The sequence below is a fragment of the Microtus oregoni genome, unplaced genomic scaffold (assembly GCF_018167655.1).
Source record: "Microtus oregoni isolate MIOR12 unplaced genomic scaffold, Mior012 000014F_ref0000157, whole genome shotgun sequence".
Lineage (NCBI taxonomy): Eukaryota > Metazoa > Chordata > Mammalia > Rodentia > Cricetidae > Microtus > Microtus oregoni.
In genome coordinates, this window is record NW_024543073.1 from 30,667,103 (window position 1) to 30,693,878 (window position 26,776).

The following is a 26,776-nucleotide window of genomic DNA, read 5'->3' on the forward strand; positions in this document are numbered from 1 at the left end:
TCCATTGTAGGATCTGGGGCTAATTATTGTAAGACAGTCTTATCTTCCAAATTTTCAACTTTGACCTTTTGGTCCCTCTATCTCTATCTCTATTTTATACAAGAAACCAAATTGTTTCCAATTTTCTCAAAAAAAATTGCCTATATGCATTTGTTTATTGCCATCATTCTTATACAGGCTTCAATTCCCATTTGACTTAGTCTTCAAAATCCTCCACGTATTCTTTTACTCTCTAGCTGAAGGATTCCTCTCCATGTCCTAAATTGAGTTTCAGAAAGGTTTGGGCTGTATGCAAACTTCTGTGTAAATGTGTGATGTTGGCCAGCACACCTGGGGACATCATTCGGAGCTGCCCTTTCTGTCCTATTCTTTTTTCCCATATACTGTTTAACACAGTTGGGTCCATGCCCTGCCTGTCTCCCAGGACTGTGTAGAGTTGACCCCCCCACTGTTTAACCTAATCCCAATGGCCACAGAAGGCTCACATGCTCTGAATATGCCTGAGTCCTTGCTCTGTTAGTTCAGTAACTGCCGGTGTTCATTCTTCTCTTTAATTCTAATTTGTCTTTTAAGAATCAGCTACAGTGGTGACTCTTTCATGACGCCTTTCAGATGACTTCTGTCCATACTGAACTGACTCTTCTCAAAATTGTCACTGCAATTAGGGGCAGCAACACTCCGTGACTGCTCGCTCGTATCGTGCTTCACACATTAAAAAAAACAGAGTAAGCCAGAGGACTAGGAATTAGTCAGAAATGGCACTACGAGACGAGTTGCTGGGGAACACGAGGTGATGACTGAAAATGGAAGGGATAACTTGAAATAACACCAAGAGTCTCTCCTCTTTATACTACCTACAAAGCTCTTATATTTGGTTCAACATTATATTTTGAAGGCCAAGTATACCAATAAAATAAATTGTATCAGCCCAGAAACCATGTAGCTGCCCATCTATTAAATTTGTTTATAGGAGTTAACGGAACCCACTTTTTAGCTTCTCTTACCTGTCAAGCATTTTACAGCACATAGCAATGTGCTACTCTTGAGAGGATCAAATAGGTGGACATATCCCCCAGTGAGACAAAACTCCAGTACTCTCATACTGACAAATGTTTATTGTCAGGGGGTCTGTTAATGTAACTCTCAAAAATGTACTTAAGTGAAATTTAATTTAAAAAAAAATGGTGGGCAGTGCCCACTAAGGTTTTTTCTGAAGGTTAAGAAAGACTTTTCAGAGACAGGGAGTACAAAACAGTGAGGTTTAATGAACCCTGACTATTTGAGAACGAAAGTGTTCCATGAAGGTAAAATACTGACTGTTTTATAATATGTAGCATTCAGTATTTGGAAAAGTAGAATTAGCTAACACATAGGGAAGCTCTTGAGTGGTTAGCACTGTTAACCTGGTTTGTCATGAAACAAATACTTGGACTGCTACAATGGAAGCTAGTAAAGGTGCATTCACCACACAGAACATTCTAAATGAGGTCTAGATGACACAGGAGAGATTACACTGGCAGTCAGGAGGTGGGCATAAAGGAGGCCAAAGCAGGTCAATTTAGGTTCTAATGGTGCATTTATCAAAGTTCCTTCACTGGGTAAAGCTGTTGCCTTCTCAGCATAAAACAACAGCACATACCTTGCAGCATTATCTGCCAATCAGGGGACACCAAACACGCACATTTTCTCTGTCTCCGCCTCCCCCCAGCCTCCACAGCAGTGTCAGGTAGGTGATATCGAACATGGACAGAAAAGACATTTAGTCCTCACAAGAATAACCCTGTGAGATACTAAAAGTATCTCATTATGTTGCATGATAACAGGAAAATAACAGGGAGGCCTAGTAACTTGCTTCACATCAAAAAAGCCATCACTTGTAGAGACATAATGTGAACTCAAGCAGCGTGTCCAGGTCCCAAGCGCATGCTGCATTCTTCTCTGAAAACTGTGTTCTAGATTCGAAAGGCCTTAACACACTGTCGCATCCCAAAATCAAAGAGTGTGAAGGCAGAAAACTGTGAGAGTAAAGACAGGCGACTCCCAGCTTCTCTCGAGCTAAAGGTGATGTGGAAATCTGAAGATCACATTACTGGGCATCACAAATAGCAAGAATGACGCTGGGCAGTGTGGCCTAGTTATAGAGCTCTCGCCTGGAACTGGAGAAGCCCTGGGTCCAATCATTTCCACCTCAAACTAAATTAATCAAAATTAAATTAATTAAAATTAAGTAAACTAAAATTAGGCAAAATCAAAATAAGGCAAAGCAAAATTAGGTATACTGAGACTAGTTTGGATGACAGTTTATGTAAGAAGGTACAGAATGGTGGTGTGTCAAGCATATTACTCGTCTCCCGGACAGTGTTTCTGATGACGAGGATATGATGGGTTTAGATGCACGAGGAGCTGGAACAGCCACTGTGGTGCACTATTTAGGGTAAGCGATTAGACGTACTTTAAGATACGATTTTGTAAAATTTAAATCAAGGGTAAAGTTGTTTACTTGTTTACCATCAATTAAAAAGACAAGCTTCTATGAGAGCCCCCCCCCTTTTTTTTTAACACAACAGAAGAGTTTCTAGTATTTTATGGTATCTATTAGTTGTTTGGAAAACAATTTCTATCTTAGAGGTGTATGAGAATTGCTTTGTGTGGGGATTTGTCAGTGTCATCTGATCCTGGACAGTTTGGGGCACATTGCCACAGGAAAACATTAAGATGAAGACCCAGCTAAACGTTTCATGTATTGATTTGTTGCTTTTACTTCAGCTAAGTGTTTTTCCCACTTAGACTTCTTGTAATTTTAATTTTTTTATGCTGATGATTGAACCCAAGATCTTCCAGATGCTAAGCACATGCTTTTCCACTGAGCTATGCCCATAGCTCCTTAATTTTTTCTTTTATTAGAACCGTTTTGAAAATACTTTCCATACATTGCTTTGTTAAATAGGAGCTGCCATATTTATGTAAACACTGTCACCCTCATCAACTAATTTTACATTTGACTTTTAAAAAGTTTTAAGACCGCAAGTTAGTTCTTTAAGCAAAGGTATTATTTCGTGTCTCAAACCTGCATACACCTTTCTAGATTATGTTCTGACTTCCTAGATTGCAGTCTTACATAACCCTGCATCGCATGCCTGAAACACAGTTAAAAATTTAAAAAAAAAAAAAGTGCTTTTTTTTTTTTTTTAATGGATGGCTCTAAGAGAAGAGGCAACCATGTGACATTTTGGTCAGAAGTCTGGCAATGATGACATTTTCAGCATGCCTATTGTAGATGGATTAAATCAGATCTCTGGTTCTTGTTTTACTGGAGACTCCAGATTACAGATTCCTATCCTCAGAATCCAGGGCATCTCAGTGGATGTATAAATCACGCATAACCCTAGACTGTGAGGAAACCCCAGTGAGGCCTTGTTCCCTCTGTAATGTTAGGAGACTAGTCTGGGATGTATCCCCTTGTGGGCAGCGAATATTCCTAACAGACTTGTCTCTGCTTCATTGCATCCACAGATAGGCAGAATCTCAGGTTTCACATCTAGTTGGCTTGATTTTGATGTTTGCCAACTGTTACTTGTTTTCAGGTGTGTGTGGAGAGGGCAGCGGTTGCCTTCCGGTTTCTGTCCTTGTTTCTGTTTGAACCTGTAGGTCACCAGGAATGTCCAGGGATCCTCCCATCTCTGTTTCCCAAACAAACACTGGGGTTACAGGCATGCACTACCAAGCCTGACCTTTACATAGGTTCTGGGGTTCTACCTCAGCTACTCATGAGTGGGTGACAAACATTATTGACTGAGCCTTGTCCCTAGCATGGGACTGTGGGCTACACACCTGTAAAGGTATGGCTTATGAGTCAAGCAGTTACTGGCTTTCAGAAAGCGTGTGCTGTTCACTCCACCGTGAAGCAGAAGCAGAGGGCTTCCACTTATAAAAAGCAGCTTCCCCAAGGCAAGGGCGTCCATGTTGAAGCAGCCTTTGCTCTCTCCTTTGTCCTCATCATCACGGGAGCCACACTTTGTCACCCAATGTTTCAGGAATGAGGAAACTGAAGCTAAGGAGGGCTTCTGCAATCACTCGCGCAGCAAATGTGAGAGCTTTGATACACATCCAAAGACAGGCCTCCATTACATGGCTACAAAGACCAGATGTTTGAAATTTAGCGTGCCTTATGCTCTCCCCCATCTCTGAAAAAGTCCTCATTCACAAGGAAGGAAGAGGAGGACAATCTGACAATCTGATTTTTCCACACACATAGGCTCTTAGAATGTCTGCATGCTTTAGGTACTGACTTACTTAAAGGATAGCTTTTAATGGCACCATAAAAATGGCATCAAACCTTACTATCTTAAAAAAAAAAACTCCATTTAACCGTGAATGATAGATTTATGACTCACTTAATTGTTCACTTCTTGAGACTTTTGGGGCTGTCTCTTTGATAAAAATGAGGGGGTGTCTTCATTATTGACACACTCGCTCATTCTTTCAGTCATTTTTCTAAACAAAAATATTGAGACAGTATAAATTAGGGAGAACGTGACAGAAGAGAAGGAATAATGACTTGTGGTTTTAACATTTACACAACGGCTTTGAACACATACGAAGTTCATAATGTTCAAAGTGAGATGCGTGGCGCGGTGCTTGCTGTGCTCACATGAGGCCGGCGCTTGCTGTGCTCACAGGCTGCCTCAGATTTATGAACACACTTGCCTCCCTCACAGTCTGCAGGGCAGCCCAGATCCGATGTCTGCGAGGACCACCACGTCGCTAGAGCTGTGGAGCGCAGTTAGTTAATAGTACCAGAGCAAAATCAAGCCACACTTTTCTTTTGGTTAGAAAACCAAAGATATAATAACTGCAACACTGACAAAAACTACCATTCATTAAGAAGCACTTACTCTCTAGGGTGCAACTGTGCTAGGTGATCTGTGCCGGCTCTGTCATGCGATTCCTACGCCAATCCTGTACAACAAAACTTCACACCTTTTAAAGACAAGGATGGCAACTCTAAAGGAGCTTGTGTATCAGATGTTTTCTGGGTTATTTTGTTATTTTCAATGCATGTCAATGGCATATTTTGTCAAAGCAAGTAATTCCAAAGGTAAAAACTTTGCTCTATGACTTTATTGCTTTCACTAGACTTAATTCTAGTCTAACAAGAAATTGTTATTTCATGTTTGCTATGTAAATTAGTACTATCATGTTTGAATATGTAAATTAGGCATAGACAGATTCACTTCTATTGCTGTAATAGCTGTGCTAGTCCAGGTTCTCCTTCTCCTAGATCAGAAAAACCAGAATCTGTTCTTTGGCATGATGTGGGTGAGAAACTGTAAAGGAAGGACACGGTGTTGAGGAAGACAGTCAAACACTTCAGTACAGAGTTCAAACAATCGAAGTGGTGCCGTAATAAATAAAGCTTGTGAATCCTTAGCGCTCACGGACACTTCTCTACACAAACTGAAACTCCTGCTCAACATGTTAGTATCCCCAGTCCTTAGTCTTTAAAATAACTACTGTCGGGGGCTAGAGAGATAGCTTAGTGGTTAAGAGTATTGGCTGCTCTTCCAAAGGTCACGAGTTCAATTCCCAGAAACCACATGGTGGCTCACAACCATCTGTAATGAGGCTTGGTGCTCTGTTCTGGCACAGACAGAATATTGTATACATAATAAATAAGTAAATATTAAAAAAATAACTACTGTCTTCCAAACAGGAACTGATACGATAACACACTCACTGAATTGGAATTCAATGAAAATATATTATGTAAGTCTAATTCCAAAATTTAAGTTATTGGCAAAAATTATCTAAAAGTAGAAAAGCACGTTCTTGGCCAGAAGCCCCACAGTCTCAAACGGGAAGGTTCATGGGAGGTAAGCAGTTGATTCAAGGGGGTCCTCCTTCAGCAACTGCTGTCTGCTTATGTGTCACTTCATGTTCCTCATGGTCATCCATTTTTTCCCTGTGCTATCTACAAATAAAGTCTTAAGTGACGGGCTGGTGAGACGGTGTGGAGGATAAAGGTGCCTGCTGCTAAGCTTGCCCACTTAAGTTCAGTCTCTGGGACTGACACTGGGGAAGAAGAGACTCAATGGCTTCACATTGTCCTCTATCACTCAGTCAAGTGTCATGGCATACCCCTAATGCACACAGTAAATAAATAATTGCAGTAAAATTTACAAAAACTAAAGCCAGGGGCTGGAGAGATGACTGCTCTTCCAGAGGACCTGGGTTCAATTCCCAGTATCCACATGGCAGCTCACAACTGTCCGAAAATGCAATTCCACAAGGTCTGACACCTTCATATCAATGCACATAAAATGAAGTTAAATAAATGTTAAAAAATTATTTAAAAAAAAAAACTAAAGACAGGCTATGGCGAGGAAAGAGTTTTAAAAATCTTATGATGATGTCAAAACCAGATGTCCAAGAGAACCAGGGGAAGGGGGTAGGGGTGCAGCAGGAAACTAAAAGGCCCTTAGGACCAATGTGTGTGTGGGGGAGACATATTAACTGTTAAAACTTAAAATTCAAAATTCCCAAGTTTTATTAGCAGTCCCCATTCTTATAGCAAGTTTATAGGATATGAATGAAGATAAAATTTTCACATGGCTTTACTACACATGATTGCTATGCAGTGACTAAAGAAGCGTGAAAGCCCAGTGCAGTGGGACATCCACGCCTGCAGCCCCAGCTACTCAAAAAACACGAAAGCCCAGTGCAGTGGGAGATGTACGCCTGTAGCCCCAGCTACTCAGAAAACACGAAAGCCCAGTGCAGTGGGACATCCACGCCTGCAGCCCCAGCTACTCAGAAAACACGAAAGCCCAGTGCAGTGGGAGATGTACGCCTGTAGCCCCAGCTACTCAGAAAACACGAAAGCCCAGTGCAGTGGGAGATCTACACCCGTAGCCCCAGCTACTCAGAAAACATGAAAGCCCAGTGCAGTGGGACATCCACGCCTGTAGCCCCAGCTACTCAGAAAACATGAAAGCCCAGTGCAGTGGGAGATGTACGCCTGTAGCCCCAGCTACTCAGAAAACACGAAAGCCCAGTGCAGTGGGAGATGTACGCCTGTAGCCCCAGCTACTCAGAAAACACGAAAGCCCAGTGCAGTGGGAGATCTACACCCGTAGCCCCAGCTACTCAGAAAACATGAAAGCCCAGTGCAGTGGGACATCCACGCCTGTAGCCCCAGCTACTCAGAAAACATGAAAGCCCAGTGCAGTGGGAGATGTACGCCTGTAGCCCCAGCTACTCAGAAAACACGAAAGCCCAATGCAGTGGGAGATGTACGCCTGTAGCCCCAGCTACTCAGAAAACACGAAAGCCCAGTGCAGTGGGAGATCTACACCCGTAGCCCCAGCTACTCAGAAAACATGAAAGCCCAGTGCAGTGGGAGATGTACGCCTGTAGCCCCAGCTACTCAGAAAAAAGACCAGCAGTGGCAAACACTTGAGTGCATAGGTTCTAGTCTTTCATGGGCAGCAGTAAAACCATCACAAACAAATAAACAAACACAATTTGAGGAGTCAGAACTAGTGATTAAAGAAAGGCTCCACCAGCGGCTTGAAGACTCTTTAGGACAGCGGTTCTCAACCTGTGGGCTGCAACCCTTCTGGGCGGCAAACAACCCTTTCACAGGGGTTGCCTAAGACCATCTACATGTCAGATATTTACATTATAATCCACAACAGTAGCAAAATTACAGTGATGAAGTAGGAACAAATATAATTTTATGGTTGGGAGTCATCACAACATGAAGAACTCTATTTAAAGGTTGCAGAGATAGAAAGGTTGAGAATCACTGCTCCAGGAAGTTATGCCCTGAGATTTTCCTTTTTTCTCTCTGGAAATCAAAGTCCTTAGGAGTTAAGGCAAAGCCCAGACGCTCAAGGTGGGTCTAGCTTGTGGCATGTCGGCTTAAGTCTTACTTTAGAGCTGCCTTCCCCAGACTACCGTCATCCCCTAGAGAAGTGGGGTGGGGCTCTGCCTTGTCTGTAATCTGCCAGATTTTGTACATGGAAAGGGAAACTGCTTTTTGTGATAGTGATTGTGTACCATGTACTCTACAAGATCCAATTAAAAGACTATCTTTTCCCCCCTTAATAAATCCCGGTAACCTCGGTTTAAGTTAAAAATATCACTGTTGTTTGGTTTCCTAGAAAATAATAAAACAAGGCTACAGGATCTTTATTATGCTTTGGGAACTTCTAAGATAAAACTGAAAATGAATTAGAGTTTCTTTCTCTTCCTTTTTTCTTTCTTTCTTCTGAACAATACTAGACTAATAGAATTATACTTTGATAGCCGGATCCAAGAATTAGCATAGTTGTCCTCATATCTTACTTAATAATGTTTTTAACATAAAAATCTGCCTGGGGACTGAGGTACATCCACCTCAACCATCAAAACAAAGTGACATGCAAATTTTATTTTTCTACTAAAATTAGTTTACTTATTTGAAAGCAATCAACTGGTAATATTTTCTTTCTAAAATGCTGCAATTTGAACTTTTTAAAAGCAAAATGCTAAAATACTAAGTCATCTTCATAAATTGAAACTTTAGTCACTTCACCAATATTTTTTTTTAATTATTGAATAAGAGATGTACAAGCGTTTAAGCAGTGCATTCCTTGCCTCTTCTGACTTGGTTCTGTAGTATGCTGTTTTTCTTTTCACTGCTACTTGAATTTTAAAAAGTGTAGAGTTTTGTGATGATGTGATCACAAAACATTTCCTGCAAATGGATTGTGATGCTAATTGTATCTTATCTGGAGCACAAGGACTCAGCTGAAGGTGCTGAGTCGTGAGCGAAGGTTTGGCGAAGTCTGTCTACGCCTGGAAAGCAAGTCCTCTTATTTGTCTGTTGTGTGCATCCTTGGTAGTACAGAGTGAACCACACGGCTCCACCTATTTAGCTGATGTAAATTAAGCATTCCAGAAGTGGCAATGCTTAACAACCAAATGCATAAAATAGTAAACAATTGACAATCAAAATAAAGAAACAGCTGTTAGCTTCTTTTTATATAAAATGGTATGTAATTTACAATGAATGCCAATTAAAATTATTAACCAATATGCATAAATCCTCCTCTCAAATATGTCTTATACTCAAATAGCTATGCAGATTGTCAAATTTCCTTAATTTTTCAAAATGATTTCTAAAGTTCTCCCCCTTACTGTGATTAAATCTTAACCATGAATCAGTTAAAAAGTGTGCCTTCTGCTCTGTAAAGGTAAGTATATTAACAACAACAACAACAACAACAACAACAACAACAACAACAAAAACCCAGAAGTTAATCTTTTGATAGTGCCTGATCCAGCAGCACAAGGTATTGCTGTGCTAATGGTTATTTCCATTAGATGTAATAATTACAAGAAAACTAAATTGAACTTGATCTTACAATCACCAATAACCATGTAGATTAAGATGTTAAAAGTATTAATGCACAGAGACATGACAAAATGTAATTTTAAAAGCAGTGACGTTTCATTTTGGTTGTGGATGAGAACTGGCTAGAACTGTCACCGTTACTAACGCATTCTAATGACTTGTTGTGTATATCCCCCACAGCAAGCGCCCAAGCCCATTTCATCACTTCTTCCGTACGACTTGCCTTCTTCTTGGTAATCATTTCAATCTAAGTGATGATAAGGGGTTCATTGTTTTAGGCAGGGATTTGTGATGGTGTGAGATACCAGTTCTCATTTTCACTTTCTGCAGTTTAGTTTTTCATAAACTGTATTAAAGAATGTAGTAAAACCCTGCTTTATCAGTCATCAGTACTCAACCATTTTTATCAACTAGACATTTACTCTATACAGTCTGAAATGAATACATTTTCTTTGAAAAGTGCAGAACAAGGGTTTTTGTATTTAAAATTACAGTTTTTAAATATTCTCACTTTCTAGTTTATTAAGGCTTTATTATTACTATTAAAGGCCTCCTATCTCAGAGATGGGTGTTTTATTTGGAGAACAAACACTTACTGAACGTCTGCTGTGTGCTAACTTTTATGTACTGAGCTGAGACACAAACTATGTCTGGTTTGCTCCAAATGGCAGTGTCCAGAAGAGATGTGCCCAGAGACTGTAATCATTGTGCAAAGGGACATTTAATGTCCGTGCAGGCTGTCCTGGGAGCACAGAGGGAAGGTGCAGGACTCTACATGGCTGAACTGGATTCTGAACAAAGACAGACTGCTCCAGAGCAGAAAACGGGTGAGAAAGAAGGGCCAGGAATCTACAGGCAGAAGGAGAGGAGGCCTAGACACTGCCCTAAAAGGGACAGTATAGCGAGACAGTTAGAAGAACAGACTCTGGAGACAGACTTCTTGGGTTCTACTTTAGTTCATTAAATAACTTCTCCATGCCTCAGTTTACCCATATGTAGAGATGGCACAATGGGAGCATTTACTTTCAAAGACAGGTATAAGGTTGGTTGAGTTACCTTTTTTATTTTGTAGAAGATGCCTATTGTAAGCTATCCGAGCGTTTGTTATTGCTAAAGTTGAAGCCCAGGATGCTTTTGAGGGCAATGGCAGGAAGAGTGGAAGCCTAGAGCGCAGGATCGGCCACAGATGAGAGGCTCGTGGTTAACTGGGAAAGAGCTTGGGACTTATTATTGAGTCTTATGTAAATGATGGCATGTAATTAGTGTGAGGCTTGGAGAAAGACTATCAGGGAATGTGATGTGGAACAGAAAGATGGGCAAGGAAGCTCTGGAAACAGTCTGGGGAAAAGCCGTGAGTCTGATTCAAGCTGCTAGGATAGCTGTGGAGGGAGAGAGGTTAGCCTAGGAAGTACCGTGGAGATAGAGCTAGGATAGTTATGGAGGAAGAAAAGTTACCCTAGGAAGTACCGTGGAGGTGGAGACAGAGTCAGTAGGACTAAGTGCTCACCAGATGACCACATGATAGTTCTCGCGCTAGTTGGGAAACCAAGCTGAACTGAGAAAGAGAATGCTTTTCTATTTGATTCTATTTTTAAGTCACACAGTAAGTTACAATAAATGTTACTGCCTCGCCTAGTGAAACTATGTTTTTGCTGTCTTTTTTGTTCTTTTGTTTGTTTGTTTGGTGTGTGTAACTAGCTTGATTTTGAAAAGCAAAGAACAAAGGCTTCAACTATTTAATTTGGGTGCCACCTTGGCATTTGGTGTTAAAGGATCTAATTCTGAGACCCTGAGTTTCAAATGACAATGTTAACTATTTGGAAGATATCTTTTGGTAAGTTTGCTTTAGTTTTCCTCATTGAGAATGCAGAGACTTTCTGGCTGGCCTTGCTTCCCCTTTGGTGCTATGTGACTCTCTGACATCAGCACAGATATATTCAGCCTTGACATGTGATACCAGCTGGCATGAAAAAGAAGGCTAAGATGAGTGAGCTTACAAGCAGTACATGGCTGTGCTCAAGACTAAATGGCATTTACAACAGGTGTTCCTTGGGACCAGGGTCAGAAAGGGCTGCTTCTCTATTTAAAAATAAGGCTAAGCAACTTTAATACAAGTGTAGAAATTATAAAAATTATAGTGTGTGATTCTGACATACATAGAAATTATATTTAGTAATAAGGTACCGCGATAGTTTTCCCTTTTGTTCCTTCTCTTTCCATCTCTGTGTTAGTGTAATGTATATACGTATGGATGCTTAGGCATGGGGTCAGTACCACACTCAATGTGGGGGGAACATCCTGGAGAACTGGGCTGTGCCTTCCACATGTTTGAAACAGGGTTTTCTGCTATTTGCTGTGAATGCTGGGCTAACTGGTCCAGGAGCATTAGGATGATGCTCTCTGTCTGCTTCAGATCCTCCACAGGAACACAGCATGATCACAGAGCCTCCATGCTCAGACTGCTAGGAACCAATGGCAAGCACTTACTCTCTGAGCTGAGTCCCCAGCCTGACAAACACTTGCCCACTGCACCATATTGCCAGCCTAATATCTTCTATTTCTAGATAAAAGGCGTCATGTGCCTGTGGCATACGTTCTGAGGTAGTAGGATGAGTTGGTTTAACTCCTAAGATTTTTTTTTAATGGTTCTATACTCTGTATATGGCAACCTTTTATATTTAGAAGACTGAATATCTCCTTTATTCTTGGAGAATGATTAAATTTAGCAGGCTGTCAGGCAATTAACAATAACAGCAGAACTGAATAATCAAACACTTCTTATTGTCAACATTGGATTCTAAAGCGTCACTGCTATTAAATAGTGGCAAGAGACCATTTGCATCAAAGTTTAGTAACCCAAGGATTTCCCCCCCCACCCACACACATTTACAAAACAAAAACAAAAACGCATTTTTCTTAATATTTACTTCTATGACTGACTGTTTCTTTAATAGTAATCAAGGTGGCGTAGTGAAATACTGGCTAAGTCATAGCATCTGTACTCCTTTCCTTAGGTTATGATTTGGTCCTTGTGACTATCCTATCAGCCCACCACTGACTCTAACCAGTGTGTGATCTTCGATCTAGGAAATACCTGTCTGGACTTTTTCTGGTTTTTGAATTTTGATGTTACTAATTACAAAGTATTTTCTGCAGAAAAAAAAAAACAAGTATGACAAATTCATTTTCTAAAAAAAATACTACTGAATCTACTTACTAGTTTGCCTCCACCTAACCTTTGAAAATTTTAAGGTAGGGAGCTACAGTTATCCCTCCTTTCTATCTACTGTCCATGTGATTCTGATATTTCTGCATCACTCACTGAAGTAATAAAAACTCAGTACCCAGAAGAGACACCACCTCCAATTGATGTATGTATAAAAATGTTTTTGTATGCCAATTTTCCTTATCTTCTTTCTTATAATTAGCAGGCTATTATATTTGACCTGAGCAAACTGTTTTAATTAGGCTGTCCATGCATATTTCAATAAAACTTGATTTTTTTGACACTTCAAATATAACCTTGTGTCATTCATGCCTGCCTCCTATTTTAAATTGATAGCATGTTCCAGCTGTAGAAATTACCAAGGCTACTTTTTACACTGATAGTAAACTAGAGTTGGCACTTAAAAGTTCTGTGCTATATTATTTATCTTCATTGAAAAGTAAAGCAACATCTTCATAATCCCAATATTATAAATTAATTTAGGAACCCGAATAAATGTGATTATGAGACAACTAGTCACTGTTGAGGATATTCTTAAGAGATGAAATATATTTAAAGGTTTTCCATGGCAACATAGTCTATTGATGTCTAAGAGTGGTATCAGGGACTGAGGTGACTGGATCAGCATCTACAGTTGTCTGCAGACCGGATGAAGTTATTTTATTTTTTTTTCTTAGTCTTCCCTAACTGCAGAAATGATATAAGTACATTGTTTTCATTAACAAAGAACACGGCAGTTCAGGTTGATGACTGCTTCGCCTTGGCTAAAGCTGTACCAACGAAGACTGCGGTTAGTCCATAGTTCCTTTGTATAGCGTTCAACCACCCCTCCTTCAAAACCACCCACAGACTGTGGCCAATGCCACATGCTTGCTCCAGAGCTGCTGTCTGTGCTTACCTGCGCTGGTGCCTGCACCGGATGTGAGGTCTCCACCCATTAGACCACCTATGGAGTAAAGAGGAAGATGAAAAGGAGAAAGGCTAAGGGGAAATGGAACCGAGCACAGTGCCTTCAGTACTCAGCCATTGTCCTCTCCTGAGAGACAATCTTAAATAGTTCTACCTATGTTGGAGGGCTGACATTTGTTTTATTGTGACATGCTGTGCTCAAATGTTAAAAATACATTCACTCACTGACATTTCGCAGATTTTTTTCTCTAGGAATGATTACATTAGAAAACTGTTGTCTGTGAATAGTCTCTGCATTATTATTTTCAAGTCTAGTTTTCCCCTAAAGAGGCACCTTACAGTAAATAAAAAGAAAACCCCACTTTATTTCCACTCTCTGCCTTGATATCCATCTGTCTGACGTCTAGTTTCTTCCTAAATATATTTTATAAAATTAGTGTAACACTTATTGACGAGAAATATTATTTTCTCAGAAGTTGACGAATATTTCTAGTTGAATTTTACTTAATGACATGATAAATAAGTTTTCTTTGCCACAGGTTTAAAAACATGCTAATTTGTTGTTAATTTAAGAGACAATATAAAACCTTGGGCTGGCAAGATGGTTCAGTAGGTATGGTAGTTCCTTCACCAAGCATGGTGGCCTGTGTTCCATCTCCTGGACCCACACAATGGAAGAGAATGAATTCCTGCACACTATCATCCTGTGGCCACAGATGGGCAGTGACACTTGCATGCCTCCATCAAAATTAGCAAATAAATGAATGACTATGTTTCTTAATGACAGTTGTGGACTTTCAGTAAGACTGAATATAACGATTCTTTTAAAAATTTTAAAATACAGGATCTAGAAAAATAGTGGCAATAACATTTTATTGAGATTTCTTAGTTGTTCCTTAGTGGTACTTTATTGTAATTACTTGGTTCCAGGTTTCAGAATCAGGAAAGATGTTTACTATATTTTAGAAAATTGTTATTTCCCACCAAGTATAATTTTGACGACAGTGTCAAATTTGAAATAATAAATGAATATGAGTTATCAAATAGGTCATTCAAATACATCTAAATATGATTTGAAAGGAATTTATATGGCTATTAAAATTTATATAAAATTTCAACCATATTCTAAAAGAGAGAATGGCACAGTGAAGTCTTTTGTATACACTTCCCTGGCTCATGATTTATAAAATCTTCTTGAAGAAAAGTTCTTCCATAAATAAGCTCACCTAAGCACAGCTAAATGTGCCTTAGTTATTGAAAGTACCCTGTGGAGTGCTTCCTGAAAACCAGAATAGAAGTACACAATACACTGTTGCACGAGATTAGAAATAAAATTATTTTTGATGCTGCTTCTGGAACTATGAAGGAATGGCTTAGTTATATCAGTACACACTGACTTAGCTCCCACTGTGAGCTTGGGAAATCAAATGGGCATTTTCTTCCTTTCAAGATGCTTCAAGTCCAGTGGAGAAAAGGACACATTCAATACAGTACATCATAACATATTTAGCCTGATTCACATACTAAGAATGGCTCTTTTTTTTTCCTGAGCAGTAATTTCATGTCTCTAGGACATTGTGAATTGAGGATCTTTTATAACACCGAGGCACATCTGTGGTGAGTGTCTGTGAGCATGTGACGTGCTTTTGATGGAATTTCTGACTCAGCTGAGTTCTTATTTCACACCCCTCACAGGTTGTGCCAGTGGACCACACAGTTCTTTCCTACCTTATATTCATTCTGGGATAATTTGTTTCAAAAACCACTTGATCCAGACAATTACATATATGGGCAGATGCAATTGGAGGGCAGAGAATGGTTTCACGTAAGAGGTGACTTTTCCGTAAGCAGAAGAGAGAAGATGATACTTTATGCAGATGAGAGAGGGAACAAAAGTATGCAGACTAGATATTTGACACACTGTTTGAGAAAGAATGTGGTTAAAATATAGCCACTGGAGGAGATACTTGACAGTCAAAAAAATGAAGTATGGGTTACGAAATATTTTGAACGATACTCTGAAGAGCTTAGACTGTGTCACACAGTGAGCCTGGTAAAAGGTGGCTGTTAAGCGATAAAAAGATCTAAATGGGAGACCAAAGTGCATCGCCTAGGTGAGAAAGCTCTGGCTAGAAGAGGGCCCTTCCAACAACTTGTTACATTTTGTCCTGTGAAGGACATACCTGTGTTACCTGCACTTGGAGGTCTATGTGTTACACCAGGAGACATACTATTCCTCTGCAGAGAAGGGTGGGCCAGTGGCAGAAGGTTGGGGTTTCCCAGCGAGCTGACCGGGTTACTGTATACCAAACTGTTATGGCTCGACACTGGGATGGAAACCGGCATTTCAAAGTTGGGAGGTGGAACAGCCTGTGGAGCAGAAACAAGGGAAAAGCCGTGTAAGTACGATGGAAAGGTACTAACAGGGCATTCAAGTAGCAAACAACATTAATTTCTCCAAGAAAAACGTCAGATTCCAAACTGTACAATCTGTAGATTACCATCAAGAAGGGATCTCAGGATGTACAATCATAAATGGATTTCTGCACCGTGCTTAGAACTCTTTCTTTGCGACTCTTAGAAAATATTTCACTTCTGTGCGAAACAAAGCCCCATTTCATTAGACTCCATTGTCTTTGAATTCCATTCTATGAAGCAATAATTATTCATTTGTGATATCTGAATCTGGTGCCAGAAATGACTGTAAGATCAAAGGTACATGACTGTGATGACTTCCCAGAGAAAAGGGGGGATTAAAATGCAAACCAGATCCTTTGGTTTAATTGCTTATTGAAGCATATTTATGCAGAAGTTTAATGATATAAAATCATCTTCAGGCCTGTGAATAGCACATATAGTTTAATTATTATTTTTAAAAGTCTGCCTTTTATTAGCACTCAAAAGATAATAGGCGTTTTAAGGTACAGGTTTCAGAAAAGTGTGTATCATTCACTAGCTCGCATTTTAAAGGGATAGCTCAGAAAATATGGAAACTTTCACATTTTCCTGTATAGGTACTGCCCTTGCCACATGGCAAGATCTATATCTCAAATGAGAGAGTTGGCAAATATTTAGGGAGCTGAAGCTGTGTGGTTGTCTAATTAGAGTGATCTAGGTTCCAATTATTGATTTTTTGCTATTATTTTGGCAATTTAAGCAAAATTCTGTTTCTGTTTCTGCTTGCAGGAACTCATCGTAGTTGTAAACACTCTTGTCTTTCTCCTTTTGTCAGCATTACAAATGAAAATACTGTCCAAATACATGCCAGAGGACTCCTGGTACCAAGGCACACAACATTTAGAATGAAATATTGCTCGTGTGTGTATACACACAAGGATACCTACAAGCCCTCTAAGGTTATCAGTAAGAAGTTGTCCAAGTTTGCACGCATGTTTATTCCTGGCTCAGCTGGTTTGCTGTTATTGCTTTCAGTTTTATTAGTTTTTTTTTCTTTAGAGTTAACATCAACTATCTGTGATTGCTTGACTGGCTGGCCTGCATCTGCTTATGTTGTTGACACCTATAGTGAGTTCTCTGTTGATGTTTATGCTCTCATAGTTTTACAAATACTGATAAAAGCAAAGATTTCACAACTTTCTTTCAAATGATTTTTTTTTTACTGTTTTTAAGGGAAATAAAAATGCTCAAGTGACATCCTAATATATCTGTGTTTTAGGTCATTTGTGGGTTGTACACAAGCTAACAGAAAATGACTTTCGGACAAACTCTATGACAATGGAATATAATGCATGATAACATACCAAAGCATGAACATATACCTAAATATCCAAAGCCCTGTTAAACAAGAAAAAATATTAATGTACTTGTAAGGCATAAGTGTCCGTAGAGTGGTAAACATATCCCTTTCCTGAAATGCCAAATGAAAACAGAAGTCACCTGTGAAGACAGTACAATAATAGTGCTAAGCAGCCACGATCATTCAATCTTTTTCTCTCTGCCCTGGGCTCCAGATAAGTCAACCAGGCTTTTTGGCCACTGGTGTAGGCAGTGGCAGCAGCAACAGCCCAGCGTGGAGTAGAGAGGCCAGTGCATGTTTTGAAGCAGCATCCTTCTCGCTAGGCCGCAGCTGTATTGCAGGGCTGCTTTCATCCACAGGATGACATACCTTTGAGTGGCTCTCTTGCCCTGCTGTCGTCATTTCTTGCTCCACTTCCATTAGGCCTGCAGGTAACAGCTTGTAGGTTCCAAATCCTAACATACCTCAGTTCTCTCTCATGCTTCCTTTAATTCTGTCTGTCTATCTATCTATCTATCTATCTATCTATCTATCTATCTATCTATCTTCAGCTATACTCTTGAGTTTGGTACTTGTTTCTGGCTTTGACCTTAGATCATGATATTAGTTCTACAGATTTGGGGTGAGCACAATTTGGAATTCTGGGTAGACGTGCGAACTCCCTCATTCCCAGCACCACTATGGTGATTCCTGTAGTTGCTTCTTGACATATCTAACGGTGCTGGGCCTCATCTTCCTGCTTTTTACTATTAACACAAAACCATCAGGATTTTGACCCTTTGAAGCACACCTTATATGAAAGCATCCCTCTGCTTGCCCCCAGTATCCCCCTGCTCGCCCCCAGCATCCCTCTGCTTGTCCCCAGGATCCCTCTGCTCAGCCCCCAGAATCCCCTGCTCACCCCCAGCATCTCTCTGCTCACCCCCAGCATCCCTCTGCTCTCTCCCAGCATCCCTCTACTCGCCCCCAGCATCCCTCTGCTCGCCCAGCATCCCCCTGCTCATCTCCAGCATCCCCCTGCTCATCCCCAGCATCCCTCTGCTCAGCCCCAGCACCCCCCTGCTCACCCCTAGCATCCCCCTGTTCGCCTCAGCATCTCTCTGCTCGCTCCCAGGATCCCTCTACTTGCCCCCAGCATCCCTCTGCTCGCCCAAGCATCCTCCTGCTCGCCCAAGCATCCTCCTGCTTGCCCCCAGTATCCTTTTGCTCACCCCCAGCATCCCTCTGCTCACCCATAGCATCCATCCCTTTGCTCGCTCCCAGCATCCCTCTACTCGCCCCCAGCATCCCTCTGTTCGCCCCAGCATCCCCTTGTTCACACCCAGCATCCGCCTGCTTGCCCCCAGCATCTCTCTGCTCGCTCCCAGCATCCCTCTGCTCGCCCCCAGTATCCCCTGCTCGCCCCCAGTATCCCTCTGTTCTCCCCCAGTATCCCCTGCTCGCCCCCAGAATCCCTCTGCTCTATCCCAGCATCCCTCTACTCATCCCCAGCATCCCTCTTCTGGCCCCCAGCATCTCCTGCTTACCCCCAGCATCCCCTGCTCGCCCTCAGCATCCCTCTGCTCGCCCCCAGCATCCCTCTGCTCACCCCCAGCATCCCTCTGCTCGCTCCCAGCATCCCTCTGCTTGCCCCCAGTATCCCTTTGCTTGCCCCCAGCATCCCTTTGCTTCTCCCCAGCATCCTTCTGCTCACCCCCACCAGTGTGCCCATTCTACTTAAAGTAAAAGTTCCACTTCCTCCAAAGGCCTAGATATCCTCCAAATTTGGGCATTTACTAACCTCCACTATCCCATGCTTGTCAGCCCACCCTTGCCCAAATTTCTCATTCTTGACCAAATACCACGATTAATTCCAGTACCACACATAAATTTCTTCTCAAAGACCTGCAATCTCTAAGAAGTCCACCTTAACTATTCTATTTCATCTGTCACCTTGCTTACTCCTTACGCCCATCTTAGATGTATTTCTCGTCTCTTACAATTTAAAAAGATTTTGATGTTGGTTAGAAATGGTCCAGTTCACCAAAGTACTCAAGGTCTGTTACTCTAAGCAATTCAAAATGTACTCTTCTTATTATATGTTTGAATATTTCTCTGCAAAGGAGATTTTTGAATATACTGTATTAATATTAAAAGCATAAGATTTCCAGTTCCTACATATATTCTGTTGATAGGCACTAGGGTGTGTAATTTCCATACTTGATGCAATTTAACCCTGTCATTATTCCTTCATTGTGCATAATGTCTTTCTTTTTCAAAACAGTAAGATTGAGAAAATGGCCCAATGCCATTGAACTAGTGATTGATTCTGGTTTTGATCCTAGATCACTATGCAGTACAGATTAGTATTTTGGAGCAAATAAAATTTTGTAGTCAGAGATCATATTATTTACACATATTGGGTATTAGTAAACTACCATCTGTGGGCCACATGATTAACAAACTTATACAATTGAAGCCTTGGGAAAATGAATTTTAAAGACTCCCTTCTTCAATATTACTCAAAAGTCCATACTTTTAAAACTGCTATTGATTTCAAATCTTTTAATATGTGCTTATTGTTCCTATTTATAAATATTCCATTTTCACTAGGTCCCTAAGCATCACTACAGAGCTCAGTCTCCCCTCATATTGAATAGAATATTGACTTTGACTCACTAGAGGGCCAAGTTTATCTCTCTTCCCCTAAGAGATAGGTACATTCACAATACAGGAGGTAGGCAATGAACTGAGGTATCCTACCAACCAGTTCAGTGAAAGTCACCAAACTCCTTTTCTCTTCTAAGCATCACCCTGAAGAATCACTGAGTTTCTAGCACACTGGACCATAACAACTTGAAGAGGATCACTATACAACCATTTAGGATTGGCTAAGCAGAAGCAGACACATCCCAGTATCAGAGCATACCTAAACAGCTTTGAACTCACAATAGACACCAACATCACTGGTGGACTCTGTTGTTTGTTTCATTGCTTCAAGCCATGTCAGGAACTATCAACAGTAATTTGAAAGTAGATTATAAGCTTAACATGACCACACTGATATGATGTCTTAGCAAATCAAGATTAGCCTTTTCCAAAGACATCTCAGCTGCAGCCCACTTGGATAATGAGTTGCCAACTAACCAGGGAGCCATTTAGTACTCCTTGGCCCTGATTTCCTTATCCGTGTGACGAGATGATTGCACAGATAAAGATAATGAGCATTTCTGAATACTTGGGAAGTAATGTAGAGGGTAATGTAACCCAAATGTTTGGAAGAAATCTGCCTTATTCTTTTCCTTTTTGATTTTCAAAATTAGGAACCTTTAAGAGATTTATATTAAAACTTGTGGGTTCAAAAACAGAAGTCCCCTAAAGGTAATTATATCATTTTAGCAGCCTCTAAAAGTTTAGAATACTCAGTTCTGGAAAGCGGAATTTGGGCGATCAAAGTGCTGTGGATAGGCTTGTCTTTCTAACCCAGAAACTCGAAGAAGAGGGAGCTGAGCTGCTGCTTTAAGAATGTGAAGGACTTAAGAGTGGCAGCAAGCAGGTTGTCCTTGTCCTAGTGATGCAGAGAGGGTGGCTGCTTAGCTTGAGGCTACTGTCTCTGAAGAGTAGACAGGGCTCTTCATGTGTGATATCCCAGGAAAAAGGGCATCTGAACTCTTAATATCCTCAAAAGCTCCACCCAAAAAATTCTGATAAAAATCACATAGTAATCTTTGGTAAGATATTTCTTTTAGTTAATGGACCTTCTTTTATTCATGTGAACAGCTGAACTGAATCCTCTGTTTTGTTGTTGCTTTGCTACTAATTGAATTCTTATTGCCAAGCTTCAGATCTCCTAGTAGAGAAAATAATGTAATTCAAGTCTAATGACCAGTGACTACCAACTGCCCGTATCCCAATTTTTTCATGACTTCCTAGTAGGTACAGCATACACCTGTTCATTCCCTGTATATACTCAGTGTGCAGACTTTCATCACTATCTGAGTATCTGCCCTCACTTGCCCTGGATTCAATTAAGTACGGGTGATACCCGGTCACCCCACCTAACTTCTCTCTATTCACTTCAACCCTGCTATGACTTCATCATCTCTGTTAGTTTTCCATCCTCTTCCTTGAACTTTACCATGCTGTCCCCATCAGACCTATGTGTTCAATCTTTTCCTTTTTTTTTTTTTTTTAAGTATTTTTACTTTGCATGTAAATCATTTCAACCGATTTGCACATTAATTCTGTTGTTGATTCTAGGTACAACATCAAGTCTCTCTCATCAAAGTACATCATTTGGAAGAAAATATGGACATTTCTTTTTATTTTCTCTTTTCTCATTTCCTCTAAAACAAGTTTGCTTCTACATCTCATTCTTTCAGCCATTTTGCTAATCCCCAGGTCCTCTACTGAAGCTGTTTTGCTTGTCATGACTCCCAGCATGAGCTGTAGCAAACCCAGCGGGAGGAAATGCTGGTCGACAAGATTCCAAATCACCCATGAATTATTTTGTGTAATTGAGGGATATGGGCATAAATTATATTACTCCAACAGGTGACTTCAGTATTAAATTTTCTGTTTTAAAAGGGAAATGCTACCCACTGGTTCTTTGAAATAGGGAAACAGTCTTGTAATGTTTTTAAGAGTCCAAGACACTCTACACACAAAGGGCAGAGTGTCCTTGCCTTGCTGTAGATATTTTAGCAGCTGTGAAAATGTTCAACGGTATGGACTTCCAGCCACTGAGAGCAATGTGTGAAAACTGGGCTTTTCATCGCAGAAGCTGAGCCACTCGGTAAGACATGAAGACCATAGCCCAGCTAGAGGCCTGTGGCTTCTCTTTAGTGCTCTGCCCATAGACTCTCATGTGTTTTTTACCTTCTGCAACACATTCTTGTACCTATTAACAAGTTATGTATCTTGATTTTGGGGCTTTTCACATGACAGGGTGAAAGATCTTGGGGAATCTAGGTATTGCATCTTCTTTCCCTTTAAATATAGGGAAACTGATCCCTGAATACCCTCCCTCTAAAACTTTGGGGGTTCATTTTTTCTCCATATTTAGGTTTAGCTTTGCTGAAGATTATCAGCAGTCTGGAAGGTATTTGCCTTTTTCTGATCTATGCAGATGATTCTTTTGACCTCATTACTGAAGGCACTGCCTATAGTCCTACATTTAAACCTTTGTGCACAGAGCATTAAACCAGTCTTTTCTATATATAGCCAAAGAAACTCAGGCTCGAAGAACTGGATGTTGATCCAAAGAAGCTGCTTATTTCACTTTTCTGGGTAAAATAAATTTGGATGGACATTTTATCATTTGAGAATTTTGCATACACTTATCAAGCATATATGGATTTTTTTGATGGGTAAAATACTGTGAACATGTGTGGAGTACTGGAACGAAGCAAGACCTTTAAGACTAGGAGGGCATATGGGAGGCTTTTGAGGAAGAAAAGGGACAGGGGAAATGACATAATTACATTATGATCTCAAACGTAAAGCTTAAAAAACAGCTGTATTGCTGATAATATTTCATTTAGTAAAAGGAAAAGTAAGGCGTCATGAAGACAGAGTTTCTACTAAGCACAATTTTGCAAATAAATTTTAAAGGGTTCATTTAAACCAGCAAAGGCTGTGTCTGTGCTGACTGTGGCAATGAATCAGTTAGTTTGTGAGTATAGTCTGGATATGTTTACAGCTTTTCACCTCAAATATCTGTATGTTATTTAACAAAGCCCACTTTCACTGCAGATCGGTTTTTAATACTCAGGTTTGAGCTGCTTTGCTAACTTACCAGAAATACACTTTTCTGAAAAAAAAATTAATTATGTACTGAGAAGCCTGTATACAAATTAGGATTCAGGTACTAACATTAGTCATATCATGAGAGCCTTGAGTATATCCCTTTTATGCTACAGAATTAATAGTGCTTGATTGATAACCAAATCTAACAATAGTCATTTTCCCCTATACATCTGAACAAACAAAATTATACATGCACAGCTATTTTTCTTAACTATCTGGCAAGGCATTGATTGTTAGAAAATTTCTGAATCGGTTAAGACAAAATTTAGCCAAAAGTTAAAGCATGGAAAACGCTGGTGTGGGCAAAGCAGATATCATTCTAACAAAAGCTTTAAAATCACACAGATGTTGAAGTCTTACCGTTAGGTTTCATGCACTCTGCCTCCTGCAGCTCATTAGCTTTAGCCCTTCAGTGCTGTTGTTGGATTTCATGTGCATGGGGAGGGGCTGATGTGTCACTCAGAAACCAGCCTTTACTAAGGTCAGGACTCTCTGTACATGACGGAAAGAGTTCCACTCATGTATCTGGTCTCTGCATACAAAACTTGTGTGGAAGGCAATTCTTGTGTTGTTTTCCTGTACTGTGATCTGTGTGAGAACTTCTTGCATGTTGCAAAGGCCGTGTAAATTCAGGGCATGTCACATAGATTTCTCTCTTTCTCTTGTGAACTCTTCTACCTCGGAGTGAACTTCTCCATGGCAACTCTTTGAGATAATGTAATTTTAGTATCCCATAGGGGTTGCTTTCTAAACGCATTGCCTGTGGGATGAGATGGCCATTTTATCTGTCTGACTTTGCAGTGCTTCTTAGAGCAAGCCATCACTGAGAGGGTTAAGGTATGTTACTGTAGCGGTTACCAGCACATCAGCCATCTACCTTTGGTACTTACAGGAATTTTATGACTCTTGATCATATTATCAAATTCTTCATTAATTTTTTTGTATTTTTCTTCAGTGCGTGGGGTGAGGGCATAAGAGGAGTCAGGATCGGGGCTTTCAGAGCCTTTGTTTTCCTTCTTGTTCAATGCCTGCCAGGTTCAGAGAAATCAAGAGTAAACAAAAATGAAGGGTGCTTTGAGTACTTACACACAATCTTTGCCTGCTGATCATTAGATCAATATCTTCGTTAATTTTCCTGTACTTGTCCTCAGACTCAGGGCTGTGACCTACTGAATCGTCCGCATCGGGATCTGGGCTGTCACAGCCATTAAGGCCCTTCTTTCTCAAAGTCTGAAATACATAATGTGGAAAGTTCAAACCTCGACAAAGGCTGTAAGAGACATTTAGGGATATTATATAAAGTCAATCTGTCTAGCATTTAAGATTATTATATATGTTATACAATATTTATGAAAAGAAATCACAAGGAGAGATTGAATCATTTCAACAGAGTGTTCATTAATAGTTTAAAAAAGGAACAAGAAACCATCTTGTTTGTGGCTAAATTCAGTTAATGAACAAAGAAGGTGAAATCTGTTGATACGGAGTTAAGACAGACATATATAATGAAAAACAATTACAACCCAATACAATGTGCGAGGTGCAATGCACTACAATAATCTTTTCCCACAGAAATATAAGCAGTCAGGATGTTGCACAGTGAATTCAGATTTTGAGATGAAAAAAGCAGAAAGGTTGCAAACACTGTTTCTGGATTTAGCGTTGTGGTTGACATCATTTTTCCTTTCCACCCCTGGCACTCTACAGCAAAAGGGCATAAGGAAAGCCAGCTAATCATGAAGCACTTACAAGGAAGAAGCTCATTTGGAAGAATTATTTTTGCTTGTTAGAGTTCTGTGTAAGTGTGAGATTCTGTATTGAAATTTCTAATATTGAGAAATTATCTTTCCAAACAGGAGCTAGAAGCAACATTTGGATGGCTGAGCAACTTAGGACTTCATTATCCTGGGCTGAGTAAGGAAGACAGGATTATATAGGCAACCAAGTCTAGTTATCAAACAGCAAAGACGTCTGGTTTCAGCTGACTAGGGATCAGCCTGAGAGTCTTCCGACACGTGAGAGTGAAGCTAGTGGCTTAGTGCCAGCCTCCTGTCTCCTGATGTCGTCTGCTCTAGTTTCAGCTGTCACTAAGGAATAAATACTAATAAAACAGCAGAACCATTTGGAAAAGTATGAGTCAGGAGTTCTGAATTTTATTCTTTTTTAAAAAAACATGGTTTTCCATGAAACTATGTACAATCCTGTAGACAGAAATATTATTGTGGTTTTGAAGATCACAAAACTTTTGATTAATCACATACCCTGACATGTTAATAATTAAGAATATTACACATGCTATTTCTTATTTTTCTTGGTAATACAAGGGTTGGTTACAAAGAGATGCACAGTTATCTGTCTTTCACTAATGGGAAGTTCTGCAGCACTGATCCGTGTTAAATACAGAACTCAGATATAAAAAAAGCAAAAACTGAAGCACCTAGTCAAAGGTCTGAAAACCAAGATAATAATCCTTCTCTAATTGATGCATTTGGGGAAAATAAATGATGCCATTTTCCAAGGGAATGTCCAGCTTAAAAATTCAAATGCATTGATTTTGATCAGTGTTCAACAATGTTACTTAAAATTAATTCTTGAGGCATCGAAGGCTTGTACTTAAAATGGAACTGAGAGCTATCATGTCTCATACATCTAGGGTATAATGCATATCTGTAAATATTTATTAATGTTATAGTGGTATAATATAACAAACATATGGTTACAGTTTATTATGTGGTAAGATGTTTGAATATTAAAATGAATACTTTGACATAAGATGGTAAAATATACATTTTAATCTTGGGGAATTTTTAATTGGTGGGGCCACCTGCCCCCCTCTCATGAGTTTATAACCATAGATTTTGGTCTAGAACAAGAACTCATCAAGAATTCCCACAATAACACTAGAGAGAATATCATAAAACACGGGGATGAAAATTCATTTACTAACTTCTTACATTTAAAACTCTTTTGTTAGTATTATATTAACCAAACAAACACTCTACTTGTGGTATGAATTATTGTGTGTTTTTGCTTTGACCTCTATGGATTCTTGAGCTCTTAAGGAAACAGAGTGTCCTGCATTACATTCTGTGTGTGTGTGTGTGTGTGTGTGTTGTTGTTGTTGTTGTTGTTGTTGTTGTTCATAATTCACTTACAGGATTGGAGAAATATCTCATTGCCACATAAGCAGGAGGACAAAGTTGTTCTAAGCCAAACTAATGTAAAAGAGCTGGGCTTGATGGTGTGTACCCACAAATCCTCACCCTGAGACAGAGGGTGGAGAAGGCAGATCCCTGGAGCAAATTGGCCAGTTAATCTATCTTGAATAAGTAAGCTTCAGCTTCAGTGAGAGGCCATGCCTCCATTATTAAAGGTGGGGTGTTGTCCAGAAAGGAGATCAGACCTGTGGCTTTCACGTGCTCATGTACACACATTCATCCACGCCCACATGTACACCTTCACATACCCACACTTACAATCATTTAACATTAGACACACATAGAACATACACAACAACTCACATATACAGTTTTAAAAAATAATTCACATTATGGAGAAAAGTAGATAAGATCAAGAAAATATTTAGTAGCTTTCAAAAGCTAATTATTTATATTGTATTAGGCATGTTAAGATATTCTTATGAAAACCTTTAGCTTAAAGCCTCGTGTGATGTTAATTTAGAGTCTTAATAGACAGT

General features: G+C 40.0%; 1 protein-coding gene across 13 annotated transcripts in view; it reads right to left on the minus strand.

Moving 5' to 3' along the window:
* Mef2c (myocyte enhancer factor 2C) overlaps window positions 1–26,776 on the minus strand; it is a 164,726-nt gene that overhangs the window by 18,386 nt on the left and 119,564 nt on the right. For 9 of the 13 annotated variants that reach the window (XM_041663529.1, XM_041663528.1, XM_041663532.1 and 6 more), the window contains 3 exons: window positions 24,166–24,309; window positions 15,719–15,905; window positions 13,525–13,572 (listed from right to left, as the gene is read on the minus strand). In XM_041663529.1, coding sequence (XP_041519463.1) covers window positions 13,525–13,572; window positions 15,719–15,905; window positions 24,166–24,309 — 379 coding nt within the window. Of the gene's footprint in view, window positions 1–13,524; window positions 13,573–15,718; window positions 15,906–23,969; window positions 24,108–24,165; window positions 24,310–26,776 lie in introns of all 13 variants that reach the window. The other 4 variants (XM_041663533.1, XM_041663536.1, XM_041663531.1 and 1 more) reach the window with 2 other exon arrangements.